This window comes from Asterias rubens, chromosome 4 (assembly GCF_902459465.1).
Source record: "Asterias rubens chromosome 4, eAstRub1.3, whole genome shotgun sequence".
NCBI lineage: Eukaryota > Metazoa > Echinodermata > Asteroidea > Forcipulatida > Asteriidae > Asterias > Asterias rubens.
This window is the reverse complement of record NC_047065.1, coordinates 903703-930283: the sequence shown is the minus strand read 5'-3', so window position 1 is coordinate 930283 and position 26581 is coordinate 903703. Positions and strand designations below refer to the sequence as shown.

Genomic DNA, 26581 nt, shown 5'->3' with positions numbered 1-26581 from the left:
AAGCCCGATCCAAAAAAAATGTCAGAAAAATATAGTGACATCCATTTTCGCGAACATATTCCCCTCGTTTTTATGTGTGTTTTCATGTTTTGAAGCTTATCTGCCGAGCGTTTGGATGAATATGAAAATCTCCCAGGTTATGGAAACTCTTCCCTGAACGTAGGCCTAATATTCTAAATAATCTCCCTCATTGTTCTATAGTTTTCTACAAAATATCCGTGCTTGCAGCACAGTACTTGCAACATTTTGGTCATAAAAAACGTTGTTGGCACTGGTTCTGTTTCTATTTTGTATAGAGAAAAAACATCACTCAAAAATAGTAATGGTTGTAACCAATGGAGGAAGAAATGAAACCATCACTTTGCAAACGGAGTGCAGCCGACCATGAGAAAGTACATGTGGGCGGACAAAGAACAGCATAAATCATTTTTTTTATCAAAGAACGATTGTTATTCAAGATAGATTGGATTGAGAGAGAATACAGTTTTGCGAAACGTCATGGTTGTAGTTTTATGAATAGTCAGAAGATTTTTGTTCTTTAAATGTTAATAAGCCTTCCTTTTCGTTGGCAGATAATAGTACAATAAAAGGCTGGCCCGTCGGCCGCGAACGCTCATCATGAGTGAAAAACAATATTATTTTTGTTGTTGCTAAAATGCCTGTTTTAGTGTTAATGTCTTCATGAAAAATAATGTCCATTGGCAAGAAAACCCGGCTGTCGAATGTGTTTTCTTAGACAGCAGACAATTTGAATAAGACATTTGGAAACCTTCGTTTCTTCGCCAGCATGCTATGGGCTTTTATAATCATCTTAATTTTTTTCTGCATTGTTCCCGCCTTGCAATTTGCAGTTAAAAATGTATCTTCTCATCGAAATAATTTCTGCTCTCATCAAAAGCCATCCTTCCTAAAGCCACCGTAATGCACAATCTGCATTGCACTCAATGGCATGCATGAAGTGTTATACTCTGCTTGCTGCAGGCAGCGGTTGAAATATGACCATGAACCCTAGGTGCCCAAATTAGGTCAGCTGATCTGAGCGCTGATACGAATAATGTAATCTAATTTCAATAATGGCAGCCACTTTCGATTCATGTCTGCGGCATCAGCAGCGCGCCCCATCCATTCTGCGGCCCAGGGTGGAAATAATGGATTAAAATGAACGACAGAGGTCGCACCACCGTTTTGTACGCGACCGAATTTTGGAACAACAGAGGTCGCACTACCTTTTTTTGGCACGAGTTTTTTTTCTACTTTCTCGTCTCAAAATTCGTCAAAAAAACTATTTAAATGAGTATGTACTTCTTTTAAAAATATTTGACCGTATCATACTTATTTTCAAAACCTTCTAAATGCAATCAATACATTAAAAATATTATTTAAATGTTGTAATAATAAAATAAATATTGAACGTGGCTAGCAAGTAAAAAGCAAGTAAAAAGCAACAGCGCCACAAAATTATCGTCTGCTAAAAATTTGCTTGTTCACTGATGAACAGTTCGTAGAAAGTTTGGGAGCGTCAACATTGTTAGAAAGGTATACTATACTTCTTCTACTTCTACTTCTACGTGATACTCGGCAATGTCCGTAAGTCAGGATATAACGCCATGGAACAAAATAAATCATATCGTAGCGTCATACGTTATCGACCCTCATAAAAGTCATATGTTTTCGGTCCCCAACTTTGATTCCCGTTTACCGCGAGATTGTGCAAGCTGCACCGGTGACAAAAGCTATGCAGTTTACTCACGGTCTGTATTTTCATCAGGCTTAATCATGCTGAGAATAAAGATTCCTGTCGTTGGTTATGCTCAAACATTTATAAAATGATTGATTTTTGGTACTAATCACTAGTGCATTATTATGGCTTTATGCCAACATTCAAATGAGTCAAAGAAACATCATCCAACCTCGAAAGTTCAAAACAAAATTACTATCTGCTAGATTGAGTTTCATTCTGTTTTAGTCACTAGATGGATCACGTGAGGTGGTTACTGTTTGGGATTCTACGGTGTGCAAATGTTGGGAAAATATTAAAATATTTTAAGTGAAAATGACAACAACAACAAGTTTTTTGATTTACTGCATACTGTAATAAATTCCGATAAGCGTAATAATTAAGTCTACATTAAAGAGAAAATATCATAGATTGGTTTCTTATCTCCTGAAACCAAACATTACTGGTCTGAAATGGGGGAAAACGGATTGTTATGAAGTGTGTGTGCTGGCGGCAGGAGGGTTACGTTATCGCAACTACTACACACTCTACTCTAATTATTTTAGTACGACATTTTTGTCGTATTAATTGCAGTTATGATGATATTTAGTAAGGAAAAAATAGTTCTGTGAGTGTGACAACTGACAAATAGTGAGTTTTGTTTTATTTTTAATTCTAGAGTAGACCATTCATTCTTCATGACACCAACTACCGCAAACAATGTCGGCTCTACAGGCTCTTCAAGGTTATGAGAGTAGCTCAAGCGAATCTGAAGAACTGAACTTGGACGATGTCGACAGTAAGGATTTAACTGTCATTAACATTATTTATATATACTCAATGATTCAAAATGTTTTATTAAGTACTCTGTTTAATAAAGTTTGTTAAATTTATAAATGCTTAAGTAAAAAAAAAAACATTCCACTAATTTTGTTTTTTCCTCACAAAGTGATGCATTCTTCTTAATAGAAAAAGGTTATTGTATTTGCAAATTGCTTGGAAACCCAAATTAATTGACCTTAGTTGACTAAATGCCCAAAGTGGTAAAGGTTTGACAATAGTATAGACTTGGTTTGTTGGTAGAGAAGAGTCTTCTTCAGAAGACCTAAAATTACAAGACAGTGTTTTTAGCGAAATGACAGTCAGGAAGAAAAGGAATGAATGAAATGTTTCATTGAGTTAGTTAAAATTAATAACTCATTGGTTTGTTGGTTAATTATAAACATGGTTCTGTTGGATATAAGAAATCAGTTAAAGCAGTCTCCATAACAGAAGTATGTAAAATAAGTCTCCTACTTCAAGGGTGATTTTCACAAGACAACATTTCTGAGTCATTTTTAGAAGAAACAAAATGAAATTTTTAAAAAGCTCTCTTGCAACTTATCATCAGTGATGATATATTTGTGTTTTTGTTTTATTTTATAGATCATTCTAAAAGTGAGAATGCTGTTCAAGACCAGAAAGACGGGAAAAGGTTTGTACTAAATTTTCACCACTTTGGAATATGATTGTTGCAGTAAAAATGTTAATAGGGAGACTGTTGGATTTGAAGGTGCCAGCACGCCATCAACTGATCTTGATCTTATGTCGGTGGGGGTCTCCCTATTTTTTGTAGTATCTTTGATTGGGGTGTGCCAGTCAAAAGCCATAAAACCCTTAAAGTCACCTGGAAGTGGTATTTTTTCAAAATAAAGCTTTTGTCACTAATATATGTGTTTTGATGAGTGGAATGTGAATAAACAGTTAACTAAGGTTTTAAAAAATCAGTTCTTATGTTATTTACAAATTTAAGAGTAGACCCTGACCCGAGAGGGCGCTGTTCGTGACATCAATCGAGGCAGACTTTGCCTGTAATGCGTAGAGTAAACCCAATTGCAAAGTACATGTACGGACCAAGTCGTGAGTTTGTACGTTTCAAAAAAAAAAAATTTGTTTTTTTCCGGCAATGCCGACCAGGTGTATTGCTGCTGAATGCAGAAAAACACTTTTTGAAATGTACCAACTCACGACTTGGACGTACATGTACTTTGCACGTGTGTTTACTATACGCATTGCAGGCAAAGTCTGCCTCGATTGACGTCACAAAAGGGGTAGGCGGAGTCAGCCCCCCAAACAACTTTATATATTTTTTTAACATATAAATCGTGACAAACAATTACTAAAAAAATTGTTTTATTGTTCGTAAGCATATACTCTTATGTTTGAAAGAAAAAAAATCTATTTCCAGGTGACTTTAATTGCTGTATAGCAAAGACTCACACCCAAGTTTACAATACAAACTGGCAAGCGGCAGCAAGTGGATGCAATTTTTGATTTGAAATCATATTTTGTGAATATTTTTCATGTTACAGACCAGCTTTACCTTCAGTACCATCTGAAATACTTGGTATGTTTGATACGTCATCTCATGTCGCTGAAGGCAACAGCAATGCCAGCTCGCATGGTGGCCGAATCAGGTCATTTGAGCATGTCGCTGGTAATTGGGCTACATTGGTGTACATCCCAGGTATGCAAAAAAGTTATCTTATGAAGAAAACAATTAAATTTGATTACAAAATAGCACAATTAGTGCCAATAACGGGATGAATGGGAAACGAGAAGAAACGTTCAGTTTTAAATGTGGGAGGAAAACTCTACCCAATCAGGTAGAGACTAAAAGCCCAATTGGCATGCAAGGCTCTGGTCTGAGATGGGATTCAAACCAGGGTCTACAGTAATGAAAGACAGGTAAAGAAACCACTGAGCCAACCTGATGTCATTTCCACCAGGTTGTTGGGTTACCTTCCTGACACCTCTCGGACCTTGGTTCGAACCATGGCAGGGGCACTATGTGGATTGGGTTTTCAGTTCCTACCTGACTGCGTGATTTTTCCTTGGAATAATTGGAGATTGCCTGGAACTGGTTGCATGTAGGTTGCCCTATGAGTCATTGCCCTTATGGGCTCCCATGGCACAAGAGTGTGTGTGTGTTGGGGCTGAAGAAGCTCAGTGCTACATTAGTGTGTGGTGAGAGTAAAGGGGGTGAGTTTGTTGTGAACTTACTACCTGTTTCATTCTGGTGAGAACACTAAGGTAGGGTGGTAGGGGAGGGGACTTGTCTTTGGAGGAGGATATGGTCAGAAGAAATAAAGACAATAGACCCATTGCATTGGCCGTCATCTATGATGAAACGTCACGCCTGAAAGTCTACCATTGGTTGAGAGCCGTGTACAGCGCGAACTTATTTGCATTTTTTTCATTGTTTTACATCAAAGATGATGGTCAATGACATCATGTGCAAACCATCTATAGAGAAGCACACTTATTCCATACAGTTTGTCTTTATGTTACAGTTGAACTAACAGAACAACTCAAAATCATCATGGAGGATCTTCTCAGCATGATGCCCTCTAGTGTTGACATGGAGCCAGTGCCTGACCTCCATATTAGTTTATCGAGGACAGTGACCCTCCAGTATCAATGGATTGACCCGTTTGTTGATTCAATACGCCAGCGACTGGCTTCCTTTGGAGGGTTCACCTACTGCTTCGACAACATTGAGTTTTACGCTAATGACGAGAAGACCAGGTTAGTGTTAAATTTTTTGTTTGAAGGGGTACACCTATTCAAAGGGGCACTTCTGTGAGGGATATGTTATGTAAGTTAGCCTTCTCCCTTAACAGTGGTCCCCTGGCCAAATGCCAGTTTCATTCATTCAGTCGATACGGAGCAGACTTCTTACATGCGATTTGATTCTCAATGAGAATGACAAACTACGATGCAAGGGGTTAGTTGAAGACAGTGCTGTATTCTGAAAAGAACTTGATGATTTTATTTATGGGTGTTACAGGTGAGACTTAAACCGATTAGTTTATCTTTCGCAAAGTTACTTAATTATTCTTATTAAGTCCATTTTCATTTCCTTGCAAAATATAGGTCGTTTATTGGTTTGAAAGCCAACCATGGACACCAAGAGATGTTGAATCTAGTGAAGATAATTGATGTCTGCTTGCAAGAATTCTCTCTTCCTGTTTACTATGAGGTACAAAAAAACATTGAAAACTTCTCTTCACTGTATATTATTGGCACTTGTGATACTTCTGTTAAATTGGTTTATATGTTGGAAGTGTCGCGGCCAAGCGAATAAGAGCACCGAATTCAAACTCTGGTGTTTCTGATCAGCAGAGTGTGGGTTTGGATCCCCAGCCGTGACACTTGTGTGCCCTTGAGCAAGCTTAATCATTGCTTCGTCCTTCGGATGGGACGCAAAGCCGTTGGTCCCATGTGTTGTGTAACGCATTTAAAAGAACCCAGGGCACTTATCGAAAAGAGAAGGGGTTCACCCTGGTGTTACTGGCTGTGGCTGCTGTTTTCAGAGTTTTGCGTACAATGTGACTTTTTTGCCCATGTGGTATTCAAGATGAATTGGGCTAAATTTTTAGTAACTTTTAAAATTGTTGAAGGGTGAGCTTGAACCTTAGACCAGTAGATTGCTGTATAGGTGCTCCAAGAGCTGGGCCTAATTCAGTTTTCTTTTTCATTTTTAGAAACCGTCGTTTCATGTCAGTTTTGGTTGGTGCCTTGGAGATTACCAAACATTTCTTGGTGCCAGTGATATGCCCAGAATTCAGGTAAATCCACTGAATTTTCCTAGTTTGTTTTATCCCAAAATCTTTTCGCTGACACTCCCTCCTGTCATATTTCTTAATTGATTAATTAATTTAATTAACAATTACTTCTTATATAACTCATTTTACAATAATGTATCAATGCACTTTACATTAGTGTCCTGGTCATTGGGCCCATAACATCACCTCCCTGGGGAGTATAAAACCCGAGCTGCCGTGACCCTCAGAAGGCCTTTCAAACAAAATACCAACCTCTACCCTCGCAGGTACCCATTTATACCCTTGGATGAAGAGAAGCAAATATAGTAAAGTCCCACACCGGGATGACTAAACCACAAGAATTTGAATTTGTTGCTCTAAACTGCTCGGCTATGACACCCATAGTTTTCTACAGCAATTGTTTTTCTTGTTGGAGAAGAAAAATGAAATAGGTAGTTATGTCTCAATGAATTGATTGATTTGACTCCAAAGGTTTTCTCAACGTTGTCTTTATAGCGTGAATGCAGAAAGCTTTGTAGAGCCAGCCTTCCATTGTCAGTCAGTGAAATATGGTGTAAAGTAGGCTGCAAGCAGTTCAGAATACCACTGGGGATGGGGAGGTGACAGGTGAGACTATAAATATTCATAGATAATATGTAAAGTAGGCTGCAAGTAGTTCAGAATACCACTGGGGATGGGGAGGTGACAGGTGAGACTATAAATATTCATAGATAATATGTAAAGTAGGCTGCAAAGTTTGATTTGTGCACAGAAATAATGGAGACAAAGTATGTGAAACTTTGTAGTATCTGTATTCTATGTGTTGTATCAAATTCTTAGCATGAGTTACTCTAGGAAACATGCGTTACTCGGTCCTCTCAATATTACAATGTCAGCATGACATTAGACAAAGTGCTTCCATCTCCTTTTCATTCAAGATTTATCTTCATCATCATCATGTGAGCGTGCTCAGCTTTCTTTGACACGTTTCTTCCACCTTTCTCTGTCTTTCATTGTGTTTGGTAGATCTTTGAACCTGCATCCGGTATCCTCCATCAATTGGTCAATATTGGTCTTCCTTTGACGTCCTGGTGTTGGTCTGCCATGGGTGGTTTGGCCAGCAAACCGCATTCTTTGTTGTCAAATGGATTTGGTGATTCTTCTTGGAAATTTTCTCATATAAATCTTTGATCGTAGGATGTTCTTTCTAGGAACAATATATAAAGCACTTCTAATGTTTATGATTTTGGTTTGCCGTAGTGGTATCTTTCCTCGCCTTCCACCTCTCGGACCCTGGTTCGAATCACACTGTGTGGATTGGGTTTTCAGTCCCTACATGGCTGCATTGGTTTTTCCCTGAAATAATTCTCTGAGGTTTTCCCACCCACATCTAAAACTAAAACTTCCTCCCTTGTCTTCTATCCATGGGGTTCTTGACTAGTAGTACAATTATTAAGTTTGCTTTTATAAGAGGCCTTGGCTTCACAACAAGAATAAATTAAATCAATGAAATAAAATAATGTTTGTCAATCCATATTAAATCTAATTCTTCTCAAAATATTCAAAGAGTCCACCTAAAAACTTATCCTTTGAAAATAAATTCAGAAACTCAATACAGACAAAGAACTCATTGGCATTCTTGTTTTAATATCATTCATCATACGTATAAAATTCAAAGTTACAGTCACACATAATGTAACATTAGAGTTATGCAACATTTAAATTTGAACCAATTCTTCTTTTTTATGAACAAGCTTTTTTCTTTGCTTTCCAGAGTTGAGTTTACTTTAAAAGCCTTAATTAATAGCACCTGCAATAGTTCGTCATAGTGCCTCGAACTCACTTCTGTCGAAGACGTCAGACACATCAGAGAAATTTGCAAAAGAAAATTGTGAATCGGCAAATGTACAATAAAGTGCATGTAGACAAACTAAAATTCTACTATTTGTCATTACAATGTGTCTAGTGAAAAGGGGTTCTTAGCAAAGGCTTACAGGAGCTAGCGAAATAATTATCCTACAATTTTTATCATAATCTTAGTTTTTGTAAACCCATTTTTATTCTTCTAGTTCATACTTTCAGCTAACTAAAAAAAAAAAAAAAAAAAATATATAAAAGCTTTTGCGATATAGAACCCACTTGACGTACATAAAGTTGGCAAAATCACCACTCACCCTGAGAGGTTTTCCAGCATAATTGAGGAGAACGATAAGTAAAATGCCAAAATTGACAAGTTTGTTAGATAACCAGGTTTGCATTTGTTGAGGAAAATATACACTTAGGATCACACAATATGGGCAAAGTAAACCTTTGGTGTTTGGAACCGATTGTTTTAATCTTATATAAACAAAGATATTTACAATAAAATAATTCCTTTGAAAATTTAGTTTTAAAACGTGGTCACGTTTTTTGATATTGCCAAAAATCCGGAGCGGTTATGTCCACGCAGGAAGAGTAGTCTGTAGTTGGGATACATCTGAGAAACTTTTCTGACAGTTATGTTTCTCACAAAATTGTTGGGGATAAGACTAATATATTTTCACATAAAAATAATTACTTTAAAGTCAAATGCTTTATACAATCGAAAGCTTTTGTACTTCTATCGAAGTAAGTATTTATTGCCATTGATTTTATGAGTGTTTACCAAACAGATACCTTCCATTTAAATGGCATTAGAGAAACAATTTGACTTTTTGAAATGTAAAACAAATTGTATATTTTTTTCTCCTGTTGTTTCTTCTATTCAATGAAGTGATGAATTGAACCAAAGGCACCCTATTTTCAATCTCACTGAAACAGTGACAAATATTTGAATACAATTTTGCCATTGAAACAATATCAGAATTTTCTATAGAAATTGTGTAATTTCATCAAAAAGCTCCCACTCTCAAAACTATTGGGAGGGCTGTCCACTCTCTCTGACTCTGCAGACATTTCCCTGCAAATTATCCAATCTTTCTATATTTTGATGAACAAATAAGAAAATCTTCCTGATTATGTAAACTTGTTTCTTATCGTGTTGAATGTAACTTTAAATATGTCTGTGATTGTTGTACACAAACTCCATGGTTTGTCGATGCCAATATTGGCAGCTATGTATTGGTAGGAAAGCGGAGTTGATTTGTATTTTCTAATATGGCTGGAACACTATGCAGCTATTTTAGGTCTGGCAAGTTCCTACATTGAACAATTCAAACTACCACTACACACATCAGATATTACATTCACTGTAAACACAAACCTGGTGAAAATATATTAAAAAGTTTGAACATGGGAACAATGTAGGCAATTCAGATCTCCAAGCCGTTGCCTTGGCAACATCGGTTGGGTTCAGATCATCAACCTACCCCACATCATTTTGCAGCTATCTTTTGTTTTTAATTTAATGGCAGCAAAAAATGATACAAATAGATTCTTTAAGTAAACAGCCATAACAAGATTAATGCCTCATATTTTGTAAGTTAGATTCGTGTCACGTTAATTGTTCTTAGTTATTTTTCAAAGATATTTTTTAGGTCACTCCCCTCTTTCCCTCACGTAAATCCCAAACATTGTTGTAAAAATAAAAGTTAAACATTACATGATAAAAGTCAGACTTTATCAGACATTTATACTAAAAAGTGTCTTCATTATTTGAGCAGTATACAATTAATTATGTAGAAGCTAACGAGGTATCATAACCTTGCATGTCTCACACATATACAATATTGTATGTTGTCGCATGAATGAGCTGAAAATGGGCCAGGGAGTGAGAAAAACCAACCTTATTTTTCTTGAAAAGAGTTACCATAGAACAATCTGACGTAAAATGTTTTGTTCTTATGACTTTTGGCAGTTTTGCAATCACACCAGATACCCATCTATGAGCCCCCACCACTGCTTCTGCTACACTAATGGGGTCATTGTCTTAAAGGCAGTGGACACTATTGGTAAAAACATTGCGAGAAACGGCTTCCTGTGAAGTAACGTAGTTTTTGAGAAAGAAGTTATTTTTCAAGAATGAGATTTCGAGACATCAGAATTAGATTTTGAGGTCTCGAAATCAAGCATCTGAAAGCACACAACTTCGTGTGACAAGGGTAGTTTTTCTTTCTTTATTATCTCCAATTTCGACGACCAATTGAATGAGCTAAAAAATTGTACAGGTTTGTTATTTTTTGCATGTTGAGATACACCAAGTGAGAAGACTGGTCTTTGACAATTACTAAAGGTGTCCAGTGTCTTTAATCTCTGCTCTATGAAGAATAAACCTTATGCATTGCCATCTTGAGACAAATTGAAGACGTAAAAATGGTAAACACATGCATGTATGCTCGACGCGCATGATAGGCCAATGAGCAACTTTCTTTTGACCTCTAGACGAGGGCGCCGTTTCGAATAACGTCTACTTACATGTTCTATTAAAAACAACTTATAAATTACATATGTGTTGTCTCTTCTGGGGATGTGTCTTGCTCCTTTTCCGACACGTTGCTTTTGTCTTCGCTCGCTGTCTTCTTCTTCTTCAAGTTAACTTTAACTCCGATCTCCTCATAGGTCACAACCTCAGCATAATCTGGTGGTATCTCGTCACCGCTACCTAGCCCTGTTTCATAGATGGGGTTAGTGCCATTGGCTTCGTGTTGTTTGGGGCCATTGGCAAGCAGGGCTTTCTTATCTTCCTGTTGCTCAATCAGAAGTTGTGCCTTATTTATGCCTGGCCCTGTACAAGAAAACGAGAGAAAACAATCTGTAAATCTTGTTGGTTGTTCACGCTCAGACCTGTGACACACATCAGGATAGGTTTTAAATTTGAAGAAAAATCAGTTTGGGATTCAAACCCATGACCTTTGCCGATCTTGTTTAGGCTTACACACCAAAGTAACTGTGTAAACACTGTACCCTGAGTTATGTAAAAAACATTACAGGCATACTACTTAGGTGGGATTCGAACCCACAACCTCTTGAATCTAGGCTTACTCACCAAAGTAACTGAGGAGGACTGGTAGGAAGATGATTCCATGTGCAGTGCCGAGCAGTGTGATGATAAGGAACATCCTGAAGTAGAAGATCTCAAACAGCTGTGATGTAGCGAAGACTAAGACGATGGTACCTGGTAGATTGGTCATAGCAACTCCGCTCAGGACCTGTTTTTTGAGGATTGGAGGGATTAAATTTGCAGTAGTAATACTAGGTTCTTATCTAACGCTTTAATGCACCCCTAGGAGTGTATTTAAGTGGTATGTTCCCTGCGAGGTATGTGGAGCTACGTTTTGAAGTATGTAGCACCATGTAATGGTTTACATGGTGCTTTGGTACAATATGCTGCTGATCAGACCAGGAACCTCGGGCAAACCCCTTCTCTTTTCGCTAACTGCACTGGGTTCTTTTATGTGCATTACACAACACACAGGACCTACGGATTTTGTCCCATCGGAAGTATGCAGCAATAATGGTTAAGGGTCTTGATTAAGGACACAAGTGTCAGGACCGGGACTCGAACATTCTGCTGAGAAACACCAGAGTTTGATTTTGGTGTTCTTATCTGCTCAGCCACGACAAGCCACTCAATGATCGCTGAGGAGCAATACTCTTTTGTATCTTTAGAAAAGGAGAAATATTTTGGTTGTTTACTTACGGCACTTCCAGTATGGTAGAGGGCATACTTTGCCCTTTCGTTCCTCGTTGGTTTTGTACACATCCGGAATGTACGGGTTGTGTGTGACACAAACTCCACTGACATACCTATAGCCTGAATTGTAAAGAAACATAAAAATACATCTTTAGCACGGTTTAAACATGAACAATAGATTGAACTGATGAGGTTTATTTACTTTGTTTATTGTTGGCTAGGTCTGCCCAGAACTCAAAATGTATCGCCCAGCACAGATTTCTCCCAGAATAAATTAAAATTTCCACTGTGTATTGACCTCAGACATAGCTTATGACAAGGAGTATCAATAGTCATCAAGAAAACGCACAGTCAATTCAACTTATTGCATGGCAAAAACGACATTTTGTAAACCTGGCAGCATGCCTAAAGCTGCACTTCAGCATTGTTGGCCTCATATTTCATAACTAAACATGAATAATTTTGTTGATCTTCTCGCCCTTTATTGTTGGCCCCTCCCCCTGTCTCAACCCTTTCCACAACAACTAAAGTTGTAACAAACCTGCCGTAACTCACCATTGTTAGATTGACTAGAGATATAGCATTGAAGTCTACACCCCACAGGTACATGAAACCAAGTGTATCCACAACAATCATAATGATGTTCAACAAAATGAAGAAAGCAGAGATGACATCAAAGCCCAGCATGAAGAAACTGACAAGGAAGATTGGCACTAGGGCTATCGAGATATTAGTTATAGCCTTCTGAACCAGATCAATGTACTGCTCGTAGTAAACATAGAAGAAGCTGAAAATATATAAATGTAAGATTGAAAAAGGGCCTCTTGGCACCAGGCTTGATTAGTGGTCTAGTGACTAAAGCAGGCTAGAATAACTCCTGTGCCCAATTTCTTCCTAAGCACAGAAAAGTATTGCTTAACAGAAACAGGTTACCAGCCTTAAGTTTTACATTGTTTAGATTGGTGCCCGTTTCAATTTTTGCTTAGCAAACAATTTTGCCAAGCAGAATTTTCTGCTTAACAGCTTTATGAAACTGGGCCCAGGCTCGCTTAGTGGTCTAAGGCAGACCTTGACTAACTGGACGGGCAACTGCTGCCCTGGTCTTGGCCTTGGTGCCCTTTCAAAAGTTTCTCATAGACTTGAAATTATCCAATGGAAGTGTCCTTTGCCTCAGTATTTTATGCCCTAAAATTTGACTTGCAGTCAGTTTGTGTACTGGTATTCATCGGGGATAATTCTTCCTTGCTGGACATATTGGCTCCGGATTTTCATTGATATCTCACAATCTTGACCACCTTTTGGAATGTTCACATGTTAGTTTTATTGTACAATATACGCGCAAAGGCTATTTATATTGCGTTGAATCTATCGTGAGGCATCTACTAAATTTTGATCTGTACTGTAAACATGTACATTTACACTTATAGGGTCAAAACAATCACAGAGTTCCCAAACCCAAGAGTTTTGCCTTTATAACTAACCTGTATGAGAATACATCAAAGTCATCCCCAAGGTCTGGATTCTTCATCTGTAAGTCTGCCTTGACCTGTGCAGCAATAACGCGAGATTCTCTGCAGGCTGCAGTGAACTGTTCAGACTTGGTCAAGACGGTATGGAAGGAGAAGAAATACGAAGCTGCAAATTGCACAAAGTACAAAAGTAGGGTTTTATAATGATGATAATGAATATATGCGGTAACACCATGTGTGTATCTACTTGCCAGGTAGAGTTTGTTCTTGAGAAAACTGTCTTTCTATATTCTACTGCCGCGGAGTAGATTTATCGGATTGTTCAGGAGATGATAATGAACTCTTATAAAGTGGAAGTGTCATAGGGAAATGTGTCCCCGGTGATTCTGCCTTGAGAGAAAACTGTTCTAGTTTCCGAGAGCAGATGGAGGTGCAAATTAGAAAGTTTTATGAGTAAGTTTAATTGGGGGTTTTTGTATCCGAGCCTAACATACCATCCAATCGTGTTTGAGAATCATTTGTGAAGTGCAGTGCATCATGGTAAGACGGTCTTCCACTGTTTGAAAGAAACAAAACAACATTTGTGTTTACATTTTAAGAAACAAGTTATTGTTTTTAAAGAGATGTTGTATTTGATTGATGTCACAGCTACGTAACTTATTTCACACATCATGCCATTCATAGCTAGAGGTTCACCACAAACTGACACTTTGCAAACATAAAAACAAATAATAAAGATATAAAAATCAACTTCTTCTTGTTTAATTTGATCTTTGGACCAAGGTGAACATTGAACGCAATTAAATTGGTATTTTAGTGACTTCAAGCCACTTGATGGTATCCTCATCGAGGTCTTCCCTGCTCGCTCTTTGGTTGTCTGAAGTCTGGGCAGTCATGAATGATGTCCTGACTTTACACCACCAAAAGACTAACAACTAAAAAACCCACCACTATTAATTAACACCAAGACACATACCATATCAATCTAACTTTTACTCACCCTTTTGGGCAGGATATTCCTGGATTATGATTGATAAATTCGGGAAGAAACTTTTCAAAGACTTCTCCAACTGGACGCTCTCCTTTCTGGCTTAGTGGGACACAGGTTTCACAAGTCTCCCAGGGATCTGAAATTCAGAACCAAAGAACATTTTAATTAGACCTTTTTGTTAAAAAGTGCGTTTTGCAAAGTTTGACTTTATTGGCTGCACCAACTTTGTTATATCAGGCCGGTATGCTTCGTTTTTGAAGGGCAAGGGCACCAAGGCAGTTTCTCCTCGGTTAAGGGCACTATGAGCAAATGTGACAAGTGTGTTTTTTCTTACATTATTATCTCGCAACTTCAACTACCAATTGAGTTCAAAATTTTCACAGGTTTTGTGCACATGTTGAGATACACCGAGTGAGAAGACTGTTATTTTACAATTACCAAAGGTGTCCAGTGTCTTTAAATGGTGATAGTGGAACCAAATTTAATAGTTCTTACCAAAATTACAGAAGTCTTCTGGATGTTGTTCATATACTTTACAGCAGGAGTTTTCCAATGTGCTAGGAGTTAGCCAATCAAAGTAATCATCGATCCAAGATGTCGGGGGAGTAGATATTCGAGTACTGAAACATTTCATGCACATTTCAATAATTTAAATATTAGTTCAAGTTACTTAAAAGTTTCGATAAAACTCTCTTCACGTGGTCAAACTTTCAATTCAATTCAATTTATTTATTTCATCACAGTGTATAAGTAAAAAATGAAAATTGTTTTCCATGTGTGCACTTAAAACATTCAACTCGATACTAACTACAAACAAAAATATTACATTTTAAAAACACAAGAATTAATTACAAATTTTTTGTTTTAAACAATAAAATAGTCACTAGGTACTAGTAGGTTTCTTCTTCGCCTTGTATTGCAACCTAATGCAAGAGCCAATGTTGAAAATGTAATTTGTGGATGACCCAAGTAATAGTTGTTAATGACATAGAAGTAGACTTATGAAAAGGCCAGCCTTCTAGTGTGGCTGGCCAGAGAAGGAAAATCTCAACAACAGACCGAAAAAAAAGGTTTAGGTCAAGAAGACTTACTAATCTTTGATGTTAGAGGCTCGGAAGACCTGTTGAGATAATGATTGCATATCACATCCTGCACTGCCACATAGGAGATTCTGATGCTCTACCTTATTCGCAACATCCATGTCCCCGAATTTGACGACAAAATATACCGGTGGTCCAACGGAGAGATATTTCTCCACATAGTCAAAATAATCTAACAGATAATGGTTCTGTGAAAAGTACAAATTGAAATTATTATTATTATTTAATAAAGTACAGAAACAATACTTGCAGACAAAAGTTAAGCTACAGGAAAAATTAAACATGTTTTACAGAACTACCTGTAGGCCTACAGGCTAAATAGCAATTAAAGCACTGGTCCTGAACCAAGATGACTGACAGCAAGGTTTGGACACAACAAAGAACCTGTGAAGAATAGATGAGCGATTAGGGTAGATTGTGTAAGAACAGGAAATTGTTTGGTAGAGGGAACAGCAAACAAAGACAACCCAGTTCAATCCGGCCAAGATTGAAAAAAGTTTACTTAATTACTATGAAGAGTTACTGTAGTATCTTAAACAAACTTACATCAGGTACAGGGATTCGTTGTTCTAAGCCAACAGGTAGCCTCAGAGTTAGTAACCCACAGATCAAAAACAAAAGTATAAACCCAAGGAACTGTAATAAAAATAGTTATATTTATTGTTAAGGGAAGCTTCAACAACAAGGTCTTAATGAAAAATTAACACTAACGCAAGCATTATTCAAGACAACTTTTAAAGTTGTTTTAGTATTAATAGTAATTGTAATTAAAAGCAAACATTGGTTTAAAGGAATTGCTTCATACTTCAAAAGCCTAGCTCCACAATATCTTGCAGGAAAAATACTGCAAAATAACGCTATTATAAAGGCCCGATCACACAGGCCACGATAACGAGAACGTTAAAAATGAACGCCCTCGATTGGGTGAATAAGCGTGTGCGCATTCTGCGTGGAGCACTTCAACCAATAGAATGCGTCCTCTTTGCTTTGTGATCGTTATCGTTTTTGTTATCGCTGCAGTGTGACTTGGCCTTAAGAAGCCACTGTTATTATTATCGTTAACAGGCTGTATGCTTTGTTTTTGAAAGGGCAAGGGCACCAAGGCATTTCCTCCTCGGGTAATGGGCATCCTATGAGGAAATTGTAAATTTCTGCTCTAGCATTTCAAGGGCAACAAGGTGTTAATATCTCGGTCTTATTGTACAAAGAAAAAATACTTCTAGTGAAGTTGCTTCTTACCACAAATGGCTTGACCCATTTGTTGAGTAGGAGATGAGAGTAAAATTTCTTGAAGAAGATTTGAATGAATCCAGGATGACGAACAATATTTCCCTTTCCGCATGGACATGGAGGAGTACAGCAGACTACATCAACTCGGCCACTCTTTAAGAAGAACATTCAGAAATGATTAAACTTTAAATAAATTCTGTGCAAATTTATTGCATATTTATCTATAAACTTTTACTGAAACAACAATTTATATTTGGTTTTTGGTAACACATTTTATCTATTTTGCTGTGTAGATTTTGTTCTTTGGGAACTTGGTCTTACTTCTACTGTCATAGAGTAGATTCGGAATTCTGGAGATTACTTAGTTCTGAAAAGAACTGCCTTGCTTAATAACTTCTGCCTTGGAAGAACAAGACAGGACATTGGCTGGGACTACTACTTTAGCTTTCAGTGGATCGTGATAACTTCACTATCGCGGAGTGAATTCTTAATTTGGTCTAAATTTTTCTTTTCTTACTTCTTGTCTTGCTAGATCCAGAGAGAGGAGAGCTACAAAGGCAGTTATTTGAAGAAGGAAGTCAATCAGGACAGCCAGGCCAGCACACAGAGCAAACGTCTGCACGGCTGGTACGTCAGTTAAAGCTCCTGCAAGCAAGGATAGAGGAAAAAGAAGTAAGACTTAAGGCCAGCCCATTACTATGAAAAATGAGTCCAATGTCCCATTGCCTGTTCTTGTTAAGTAAGGTTTATGATAGCCACATCTTTAAATCTCTTTTGAGTTGTGTGGGGTCTACCAGAACCAGTTTTGAACACCTCAATATTTCAATAAAGACGCTCTGATCGTCTTCAGAAGGGTGCCGGACTGTGCCTGAAAATGGCTGTACCCCTTCTTTAGCAAAGTTCAGGGCATGGTACTGAAGTAGTTTAAAAATTTCAAACCTAGAAAGAAAGAAATGGATTCTGACAGCCCACACATAAGCATTCCTGGAGCCACCTTGCCCAAGACTCGGCCAATCTGTTGCTCTCTTGACTCTCCGGGCTGTCTCACATCACGCTGCAAATCAAACCAAACTTTCATGTTATAAAACTGTTCACAAATGTAATCAACTGCAATATTAAGTATTGTTGGAAGCTTTGAGGTGTGGATAAATAAGAAGAAATCATAAATAAGAGTAAACTTTTGGGTACATTCGTGTTTAAATCTCTTTGTTGGAGTGTTGGCCCTGAAAAGAGCCGGTGTGGTCTGGACGTTTCAGGAGAGACTGCAATGATGATACTTTGTGATGGTGTATTTGGTTCCTCTTTTTAGAGCGACAAATCAATGTTTTTTTGTAAAAAGTCCCCTAGAAATTTCTAATGCACACACTTTCTATTTTGTAACGAATCAGTTGTCGTTATAGGATGGTGTACTTGGTTCCTATTTTTTGAGCAACAAATTAATTAGGAACATTTTTTCCTTTGGGAAAACGTCTCCCAGAACTTTCAAATACACTACCTTCTATTTTATAACAAATCAGTAGTTGTAATGTTAGGATGTTACAAAGTAAACAAGAAAATTAGCTGTTGCAAACTGCTTACCAACCAAGAGGGCCTATGGTATAAATGCAAAGAATAGTTAATGGCCTGACGTTTCGACCCTAGGTGAGTCTTTCTCAAAGGCTACACATCTTGCTAAATCATTTTTATTTTTGACATCTTAGGTTTTCAATGACCTGATGTTTCGACCCTAGCAGAGTCTTTCTTGATGGCTAGTTAATCATGTGATATCATGTTTTCCACATCTTAGGTTTTCAATATCTTAGGGTTTCTGTAACCTGACGTTTCAATCCTAGCAAAGTGCTACATGTAGTTTGATAAAACTGCCTTATTTTATAAAAAAAAACACAAATTGATAGTAATTTCCATACTGTCCTTACCTGATATTCCAAGACTAAAATAAAGATATTATCAGCACCCACAGCAAGCATAAGGAATGGCACCACCTCAATGATGATAAGTGTTGTAGCCACACCGAGATATCCATAGATACCCATAGACATAGTGACTGAGAGTAGAATCACTACGATACCTCCTAAACCAAGAGTCACTTTAGAGTCAATCTAGAAATAATAATAATTATAATCATAATCATAATATTAATCATGATCATAATAATAATCTTAATAATCATAACCGTAATAAAAAACATAATAGATTAGAAATTTGCATCCTGGATAAAGAATATTAATTTTGGTTTTCCCCTTACACCGCCTGTGTGTTAGCACTGTACTCAGAACTTTCCCTAGCTCTGTGGACAAAATCACCGGCGTATGACTATGGTGGGATTTGAACCCACGACCTTTGTAATTCTAGAGCAGTGTCTTACCCTACCAACTGTTGCAAATAATAACCTTATTTGGTTTTACCCTTACACCGCCTGTGTGTTAGCACTGTACTCAGTACTTTCCCTAGCTCCGTGGAAAAAATCACAGGTGTATTACTCGAGTGGGATTCGAACCCACGACCTTTGTAATTCTAGAGCAGTGTCTTACCCTACCAACTGTTGCAAATAATAACCTTATTTGGTTTTACCCTCACACTGATGTGTGTAAGGATTGTATTCAGTACTCAATCATAACTGTTAACAATAATGCAATTTTGTCTAAACGCCTTGTGAAATATATATTTTAATCAAGATATTGTGAATTTTTGTACTGTGCTGTGAAATCGGTAAATCATGACTAATCACTTAAAAATTTGTGGTCAGATTGGCTGAGTGGTTTCTTTCCCTGCCTTTCACCTATGTGGACCCTGGTTCGAATCCCACCCCAGACGCGGAGTCCCAACCTGATCGCGTGTTTTTTTCCCATTGTGGAGCTTTCCTCCAATATTTAAAACTGAGCGTGCACTAAATGTGCTGCTTGATGTGCACTGATCTTACCAGGATGCGTTTAAGACTGCTGAATTCTCCTAAAGCCACCGCGATGTAAGCAAAGATGACCAAGTAGCTGATGATGATAGTCAGTATATCTGCCTCGCTGCTCTCAATCAAGGCATCTTCAATGGAACGCTAGACAACATATAAATAAATAAATAAGACATCTTTAAAGTTTGAGTCAAGTGCAACCATTCCGGTTCCCAATATAACAATTATGACCCACTTGGAATCAAGACGGAAAAACGAGATAATTGTCAACCTTTTACTTTGTCATCTGTGACTCAGAAATGTAATCTGTAATGTTGAGGTTTTTGTTGATATCAATTTTTTTTAACAACTTTAACCAATGTCAAGAGAAAAGCAACGTCATTAGCATTGAATATGAAGTTAGTTGTGTTGATCCACTTATAATAAGTCAATCCTTTTTTGTTTTTTGGATAAAATAAAGGAAATTCCTGGAGGTAAAAGAGTATAATAAGGTTAGGTTTGCGGTAAGCACCAAGTGTAAATCTCTTTTGAGTAGTGTTGGTTCTGAAAAGAACAGGTGGTTGACAACTATTCACTTCGATCAGTATGTTCTGATCGTATTCAGGAGAATGCGTTCAAGAGTATATTTCTTTATGGAAAGGTTTGCGGTAACACCATGAAATGACTATCTCTAATGAGTTGGGGTGGTTCTGAAAAGAACTGTTGGTTTCAACTCGACGTTTCGATCAGTATGCTCTGATCGTCTTCTGGAAAAAGCATATTTCTTCTTGAGTAAAAGAACCCAACTTTTCTCAAGACCCACCTCCATCATATATCTGATAACCAAGTCATCATTTTCTTCCAAGTATTTCTCGATGTATTCGATGGCAGCTGATTCCCAGGCTAGAGATCTCTTGAATTGAAGATCCTCTTCATCATCACGGTAATTATTAACGGCAAAGGTGACCATGACTGCTTCGGCAGTGTGGTACAACGGCTCACCTGTTTAGCATCAACAAGAGGAAATAAGAGTCTAGTTGGTATAGATACTGCTCTATACAACTGCAAAGTTCGTGGGTTCGAATCCCACCAAGTAGTATACATATGCCTGTGATATTTTTCCACAGAACTCTGGGCCAGAAAGTGATGAGCAAACAGTGCTAACACAAATCGGTGTATTTGGGTAATACCAAAATGAATATTTTTCCCCGATGTAAATGTAACATCTGTAAAGGAGAGGAAATGTTTTCTAGGGTTCTCTGCATCTGAGTTATTTAGTCGGCAAATCATACTAATGGAAACATCACACCAAGTTTTTGTAGAGAAGTCAATGAAGGAATTTCAGTCTTAGGCTTGGGAGGGAAAACCCCTATATATAGGGAACACCCATGCAGCCAGAAGAGACTAAAACCCAATCATGTAAGGCTCCGGTCCGGGTATCGATCCGGGGTTACACAGAGGTGAAAGGTGTGGAGAGAAGCCACTGAGCCAACCTGACTGCCCAACCGGACTCGTCTCGATCAAGGGTTGCTCTCTGTGTTTTTCGATATTACGAGTTATCCAGACGATTCAATTTGGTAATTAAAAAATAATCCATGATCACAATGTAGGTATGAATGATAGAAGTCTTAGAATATGCTCAATTGTTAAGAGATGATAAATGTCAGACGTTTTTGTGTGAATTCAGACTTTTAAAGTCGGTCTTGTGAATAAATCCGTTAAACCAACCGTCCTGTATGACGACCGTATAGGAAACTTACCTTCATCGGTGACGTTAAATCCACCAAGCACAATGAAGGGATAGCTGGGGCCAAGAAACTCTGATACACACCCGAGAGGTAGGGCAAGATTAGTCCCATCAGCTAGAGCTAGTGGGTTCCTATTGGGAGGAGAAAACAAGATGGTATCTCCAGATTGTGTCGACATGGAGGGGTGATAAAATATTTGTTGGACTAGGGAAAGATGTAATAAACAAACCAATAACTATTGTGTAGTATCGTGTTCCACTGAATGTGCCGGTGTGTTAGGCACAGAGCTCGTCATATCGACAAGGTTTTTGGTATCTGGTGTCATGTGCAAGTGGTTCAAACTCTAGTGGTTTACTAATCGGAATGTTGGTTCACGTCCCGGTCATGACGTTTGTGTCATTCAGCAAGATGCTTTACAATATTTGCTCCCTTTAAGTTGGCTGAGACAACTTCGGTCGCAGCTTTTCGAAAGCTTTATGAAAAATGATATCATCCCCTTTAAAACACTCCTGCAAGGGTGGTTTTGAGGGAGGAGAGGACGTGATGCGTCTTGTCATGGCGCACGGTCTTGCTTTCTTACCTGACACAGTATAAGAAATGATCATGCCAGTCTTGTGGTCTGCCATCGTCTGACGTAGCTGTTTGGTGTAGACTCCTATTACTACTCTGCCAGTATTGTACGGGACTCGTAATCGCGCATGTTGTAGGAGGTGGTAGTAAGGTAACTGGTACCCAGCAGATATCGGCAAGGGAGATAGTCTCACTGGTTCCGTCCTCTAAAGGGCGCTCAACTTCCATATTTTGAAGGTATTTTTGGACCTCGAGAATCTACCAAGTATAACAAAAATTGCATTCTCTGTATTGTCTTACTATACAACTTTATGAAAACATTCTCAAACTGTTAAATTGAAAGGCAATGTATACCTAACTGTTATAGGGTTTCGGGAAAGCAACATGGTTTAACGCTTGAAAGAGATATTACCCATTATTGTCAAACACACTGGACACTATTGGTAATTGTCAAAAACCAGTCTTCTCACTTGTTGTATCTTAACATATGCATAAAATAACAAACCTGTGAAAATTTGAGCTCAGTCGGTCATCGAAGTTGCGAGATAATAATGAAAGAAAAAACACCCTTGTCACACGAGGTTTTGTGCTTTCTGATGCTTGATTTCGAGACCTCAAATTCTAAACTTGAGGTCTCGAAATCAAATTCGTGGAAAATTACTCCTTTCTCGAAAATTACCTTACTTCAGAAGGAGCTGTTACTCACAATGTTTTATACTATCAACCTCTCCCAATCACTCGTAATCCAGAAAGGTTTTATGATGATAATTATTTTGAGTAATTACCAATAGTGTCCATTGCCTTTAAAGACAAAGTATACATTTTGGTTTTTGGAACATTTCGGTTGTTTAAATCCTTTGTAAATGTAGATGTATACAATAAAACTAGCATGTGAAAACTTCATTTCAAAAGTGACCCTTTTTTTTTTTTAGATATCACCGAAAATTCAGAGCGATGTACACGCTGGAAGAATAATCTCTTAATTTCTGACAGTAGACAGTAACGCTTCTCAGATTCAACTTTTGCGGCATAAAAACTGATATCTTTTTACATAATCACATTACTTTGAAGTGAAATGTTCTCTCCAGATGCTTTAAAAGCCTACTGTCGAAAGCTATTGTAGGCTTGTATAATATGTGTAAAGTCACACGTAACATACATTTGGTAATCACTCTTAAAATTAATGACTCTACAAACTTTTGGTCAAACCAAAAGTTTGTAGAGTCATTAATTTGAAGAGTGATTACGAAACGTGTGGTGTGTGTGTGACATTGCAGTTATAGAAGTTATCTATAACCATGCATGCCTATCTGAACTCACAAAACTAGGACCATAGACTTCAATTATAGATTATAGATGTTATACTTTGCCTTAATCAAAGATTTTGTCAGATATAGTTGGTGGGTGGTTCTGTTTATATGAGGAATGGTACTCAATTAATTTATCTGAATTTGTTGATAAATTTGTTTTGAAAGTTCAAAAAGCAATGTGCATGTACCAACGTTATTTTGTAGCAGCCATTTTGAATGCTTTGTTCTTGCGTTCAGACCAAAATGATTTGGGTACTTTTTGTAACACAAAACACAGTGTCGACAGGTTTACACTAAACTTACTCAGTTTGAAGATAACGATAGCAGAAAGCGTACCTTAAAATATTAGTGGCTGGGGTGCTGTAGTTTTTGAGAAATGAGTAAAACATTGGCTTGAAAATCATGTTTTTACATGCTAAAATAATTTAGTCTCATGATAATTGAGACGGAAATTATTGTCATGACATTGTTTTACTAATGTTTCATACAGCACCTGGATTATTAGCAACCCGTTCCTTGACGCATTTATTGAGTACCAAAATGTGTATTGTTATTACAATTTCATTATTTTTTACTATGGAAAAATTCGTACCTTTTCAAGAACTTTAATATTGAGTACTGATCCAAAAGTGAGAGGTTCGTCTGAGTTCCAGGGTGTATACTTTGTTGGTTTGTACTTGTCTTGGTTGGCTGTGATGATGAGCTGCTCTGTCCTCTGGAACGGAACAAACTTGTCATCAAAGTACACCCTCTCAGTGCGGGCTCTGCTGTTGGGACCGGACCATAGCTGCACCGGGTCGGTGGTCACTGTTGAGAAGGCAAACCCAATGCTACATGGTACAGCAACGGCTAGGGTAATCAGCAAGACAGCTAGGGGATGGTAAGCAACATAGGTACCGAGATGGGTGAAGAAACTACGGACGGCATCATCGTAGACTTTCCCGATTTTCTCGAAGCAACTCACGTCGTCTTCGGTTATCTGTGGTTGTTTCTTGGATGGTCGTTTCCCGTCTTCCATTTCGGGGTGATCGTCTGAGTCACGCATGCAGTGGTAGGCGATGACACCGGCTAGAAACAGCACTGCGAAACCGCTGAAGCCAACGACTACGGCGAAGGTATAGCCGTCGATTCCTGCCACCTTGAAAGGCTCTGCAATCGGCGGGATGGTAGGCTGGATTCCAGGCGGGCAGGCTGCACGACAATCCTGACAGCTACAGCTTGGTAAGTCAGGTGAGGCCTTCTCAGCACATGATGTTACGACTGAATCCAACGGTTCCATACCTGGTATATCCACATTAGAAGTCAACACCACATCAGTGGTGAATTTGGCGAATCGGTTGGCTGGATTTCCCATTGCGTCCAGCCATATCTCGGGTTGGCATTGCTCAGCCGAATAGCCATTGCAGTTGATGTCGATGACGGGTCTGTTAGCCGAAGGAAAGAACACATCTCGGCAGGCGTCTAGGGTGCCGTTTGCCCACTCCTCGGTCGCATAAAGTCGGACTTTTGTAACTTCGGTCGCGGTTGGTGAGTCTGGAACCACCTCAACAAAGACACTCTGGTCCGGGCTACATGCCAGGTCGCACTGGTACCTTATGAGGTTGGCCTGGCAGGACGGGCAACGATTGAACACTCCTAGAACTTGAGCGAGGTATCCATTCAATGTGTTCAACTGATCTAGATCGCAGCAAACCCTCTCACTGTCTGCGAGGTGAGGGCAGACTTGGGCTAAGAATGTCTTATGGTCGGGCCCACTTAGCTGCACCGCTAATGTATTGTTAATGCAGTTCAATTCGCCTGGTGTACACTCCTTATACATGACACATCGACCAGCCTCGTGGATCGTTGATTCTCCAAACTTTATTGGAAACAAAATTAGGAACATTATGGTTAGATATTAATGACTTTGATTATTTATTTCACATCGAGATGTTTAGCAGCAGACAACTGTGAACGTACACTAACTGTCTTCATACACAATACTGCACACTACACCACAAATAACAGTTTACAATAACAAAACGAGAACAAAAACTGTTCTGGGATAGTTGTAAAATACAACTTATGTATAAAACAAAACAAAAAACATGTATCAAGCTTGATTCTGAGTTTTATGTTGTTTCGTAAACAAACTACCTCTGCCCTTTCAGATTTATACTTTCGTTCACTTTACACTTGACAAAACATAAACAACTCTCAATAATGTAATTTTCATGAACTCCCTCGGTCCATTCACAGATCTTTTCTGCTATTTTATGCACATGTAGTGATACTTTATTTATAGCTGAATCGCTTTGACCCCGTGCGATCGCCATTTATTTTAATATTGTGTAATTTTATGGTACGTTAGATTAATAGTATAAAGTGCACATTTGCTTTACTTTGACTGATACAATGATTGCTTACCTTCAACAATATTCCAAATATCAAGCAAGCCAAAAGCTGGTCCCGTAAAGCAGTACTTCTCGCCATCCTGCGGGGAGATTAAACTCAACCCGAAGGGAAAAAACACAATATTTATACAATAAAAAATCTCTTTAAAAATACACAGCGACTATATTTCCAAAGGAAAGAACCACCGTCTCTACTCTCTACAATCTCTACCCAGATTAACTGCAAATGTACGGGTGTGGTTGTTGATAGATTACCAGCATTGCACTGGCTCGATGTGTAGATCAAAGTTCACATCAAGTTTTGTAGGTGGAAATTATTGATATTAGTAAGTATATAGTAACGATAGCATTGTTTCCACGATCATACATGGTACGAGGCTGATGTGATAAGCCAATCCTGGTTGCTTGTGTGTAGATAGCGTAAATCATTGATAGGTGATATCTGATGAAACACCATGACGTCACAGCTTAATTAAGTACTGTTACATACCCGCCTTAGAACAAACAATGTGAGACAAGGGAGGGGAGAACAATTACAACTCTTTAACAATGTCTATAATCTGTCATCTTCTAGCCCTCTGGCGGATGACATTCAAACAATATTGCATAAAGAAGACAAATCTAAATGTAGTGTATTTATCTATACTTGCTGTGTGAAAGGTTACCAGCCAAAAAAGCATGGCACATGTATAATCTGTGACTGGTATCCTTCTTTCTTTTGCTTAGCAGACAATTATTTGTATGGGAAATTGGGACGAGCCGGGCCGTCTTGCTATTTTACCATGCTGCTGATGAGTAGATATTTTTTGGAATTCGGGAGACTTCTCTATAGACCTTTATCATGGTGCAGCCATCTTGAATTTCTCCCATTGATATCAATGTAACCAAACCGAGGCTGGCTGAACAAAATAGTCTGGTACCTATTTTCAAAATGATTATTCACATTCATAATTGATATTCGATACGAGGAAC

The 26581-nt window shown here is 38.2% G+C and overlaps 2 protein-coding genes across 5 annotated transcripts; one reads left to right on the top strand and one right to left on the bottom strand.

Annotated features, from left to right (window-relative positions):
- The first annotated feature begins 1440 nt into the window (after positions 1-1440).
- LOC117289030 (U6 snRNA phosphodiesterase-like) lies at positions 1441-17318 on the top strand. Of its 4 annotated transcripts, none has more exons than XM_033769942.1 (9): positions 1441-1536; positions 2402-2516; positions 3143-3191; positions 4069-4223; positions 5050-5284; positions 5633-5738; positions 6244-6327; positions 6820-6930; positions 17237-17318. In XM_033769942.1, exons 2-8 carry the CDS (start codon positions 2438-2440, stop codon positions 6925-6927), a joined length of 816 nt encoding a protein of 271 aa, XP_033625833.1. In that variant the 5' UTR covers positions 1441-1536; positions 2402-2437; the 3' UTR covers positions 6928-6930; positions 17237-17318. The 4 variants fall into 4 exon arrangements, with proteins under 4 accessions (XP_033625833.1, XP_033625830.1, XP_033625832.1 ...); XM_033769939.1 differs by having other exon boundaries at positions 2397-2516; XM_033769941.1 differs by having other exon boundaries at positions 1441-1587; positions 2397-2516.
- LOC117288820 (NPC intracellular cholesterol transporter 1-like) lies at positions 10722-25688 on the bottom strand. Its single transcript, XM_033769671.1, has 21 exons — positions 25623-25688; positions 23809-25074; positions 21922-22164; positions 21278-21571; positions 21095-21122; positions 20412-20590; positions 19625-19753; positions 18621-18803; positions 17644-17758; positions 17222-17349; positions 16714-16857; positions 16021-16110; positions 15466-15662; positions 14870-14994; positions 14384-14510; positions 13878-13939; positions 13396-13549; positions 12470-12701; positions 11921-12034; positions 11267-11429; positions 10722-11005 (listed from the first exon to the last, which is right to left on the bottom strand). Exons 1-21 carry the CDS (start codon positions 25686-25688, stop codon positions 10722-10724), a joined length of 4323 nt encoding a protein of 1440 aa, XP_033625562.1.
- Between the last annotated feature and the right edge of the window lie 893 nt (positions 25689-26581).